Here is a 1,486-nt window from a genome sequence, read left to right as displayed (position 1 = left end):
GATGGGACCGGTCCCCGAGAGCAAACCCGCGCAGACCATGTTCGGGAACCGGTCCCTCCTGCCAGGGACCGGTCCCCGAGAGCAAATCTGCCAAGTGCAGGTTTTTCACATCATTTGCTCTCGCGGACTCCATTCCAATGCACCTTTGGCCATTTTGATGCCTTCGGCTTTTCCGAAGCATACTAAGTCGACAATTAGTCGATTCTAACTGAAGTCCAACTCTCGTATTTCGAGAATTTACTTCCTTACATCCTCCCCACCTTTAAAAGAGTTTCGTCCTCGAAACGAACTCAATTCTTAATTAAACTCGAACTTAATTCATACCTTACTCACGCCTCAATAAGATGAGGGTACTTCGCTTTCATTGCGTCCTCAAGTTCCCACGTAGCTTCGCAATCGTTATGCTTGGTCCATCGAACCTTGACGTAGGAAATTTCGCGATTTCGCAACTTTCGCACTTCTCGAGCAATAATCAACGCCGGATATTCCTCATAGCTCAAGTCCTCGCGTAATTCCAGCGGTTCATATGACAACACATGCTCGGGATCTTGAATATATTTGCGGAGGTTAGAGACATGGAAGACATAATGAACATCGGCGAGCTTTGGCGACAACGCTAGCCGATAAGCCACCGCACCAATCCGCTCCAACACCTCGTATGGTCCAATATATCGGGGACTCTTTTTCCGCGCTCCGAACCGCTTCATGCCTCTCCTGGGCGACACTTTTAAAAAGACGCGGTCGCCTACCACGAATTCCAAATCTCTACGGCGCTTATTAGCATAACTCCTTTGCCTAGATTGCGCCGTGAGCAACCTTTGGCGAGCAAGACAGACTTTTTCCTCCGCCTCTCGCAAAACATCGGGGCCTAGAACCGCACGCTCGCCTACCTCACTCCAATGAATAAGAGATCGGCACTTTCGTCCGTAAAGAGCTTCGAACGGTGCCATCCCTATGCTAGCCTGATAACTATTGCTGTAGGCGAACTCGGCCATCGGTAAGTGATTACTCCAACTACCCCTATAGTCAATGACACACGCCCGCAACATATCCTCCAGAATCTGTATAGTCCTCTCTGACTGTCCATCTATCTGAGGATGAAAAGCGGTGCTGAAATCGAGTCGTGTGCCCAACGCTTCTTACAGGCTCTTCCAAAAATGCGAAGTTGTCACGCCCCAGGACCCAGCGGAAGCCCGCCCGGCGCGTGCCCAGACCCGCCATACGTCTAAAACGTATAAGGCGTCTAGAAACAACAATAATAAAAGCAATAATACAAGACATCTACGAGTATCAGAGCATAATAAATGTCTAAAAGCTACAACAAGGATAAGGATAAAACTGTAAATCCACTAAATAAAACATAAAGTAAGTACAATAGGGATCCCAAATACAAGTGCTATAGGTAGGTACACAGGTGGTCTCTATACATGGATACAAAAGCCTCACACTCTCTCAAAATATAAAATGGAGGAGTAAACCACCTAGG

The 1,486-nt window shown here is 47.6% G+C and overlaps 1 protein-coding gene across 1 annotated transcript; it reads right to left on the bottom strand.

Moving 5' to 3' along the window:
- Positions 1-329: 329 nt before the first annotated feature.
- On the bottom strand, positions 330-995 carry LOC109705944. Its single transcript, XM_020226761.1, has one exon. The coding sequence runs from the start codon at positions 993-995 to the stop codon at positions 330-332; it is 666 nt and encodes a 221-aa protein (XP_020082350.1).
- Between the last annotated feature and the right edge of the window lie 491 nt (positions 996-1,486).

Source organism: Ananas comosus, unplaced genomic scaffold (assembly GCF_001540865.1).
Source record: "Ananas comosus cultivar F153 unplaced genomic scaffold, ASM154086v1, whole genome shotgun sequence".
Taxonomy (NCBI): domain Eukaryota; kingdom Viridiplantae; phylum Streptophyta; class Magnoliopsida; order Poales; family Bromeliaceae; genus Ananas; species Ananas comosus.
The sequence above is the reverse complement of the archived record's forward strand: the minus strand, read 5'-3'. Positions and strand labels throughout refer to the sequence as shown.

What these genes read in the sequence shown, in the direction of transcription:
- LOC109705944 (XM_020226761.1), bottom strand. Translation starts at nt 995, where the DNA reads ATGGCCGAGTTCGCCTACAGCAATAGTTATCAGGCTAGCATAGGGATG.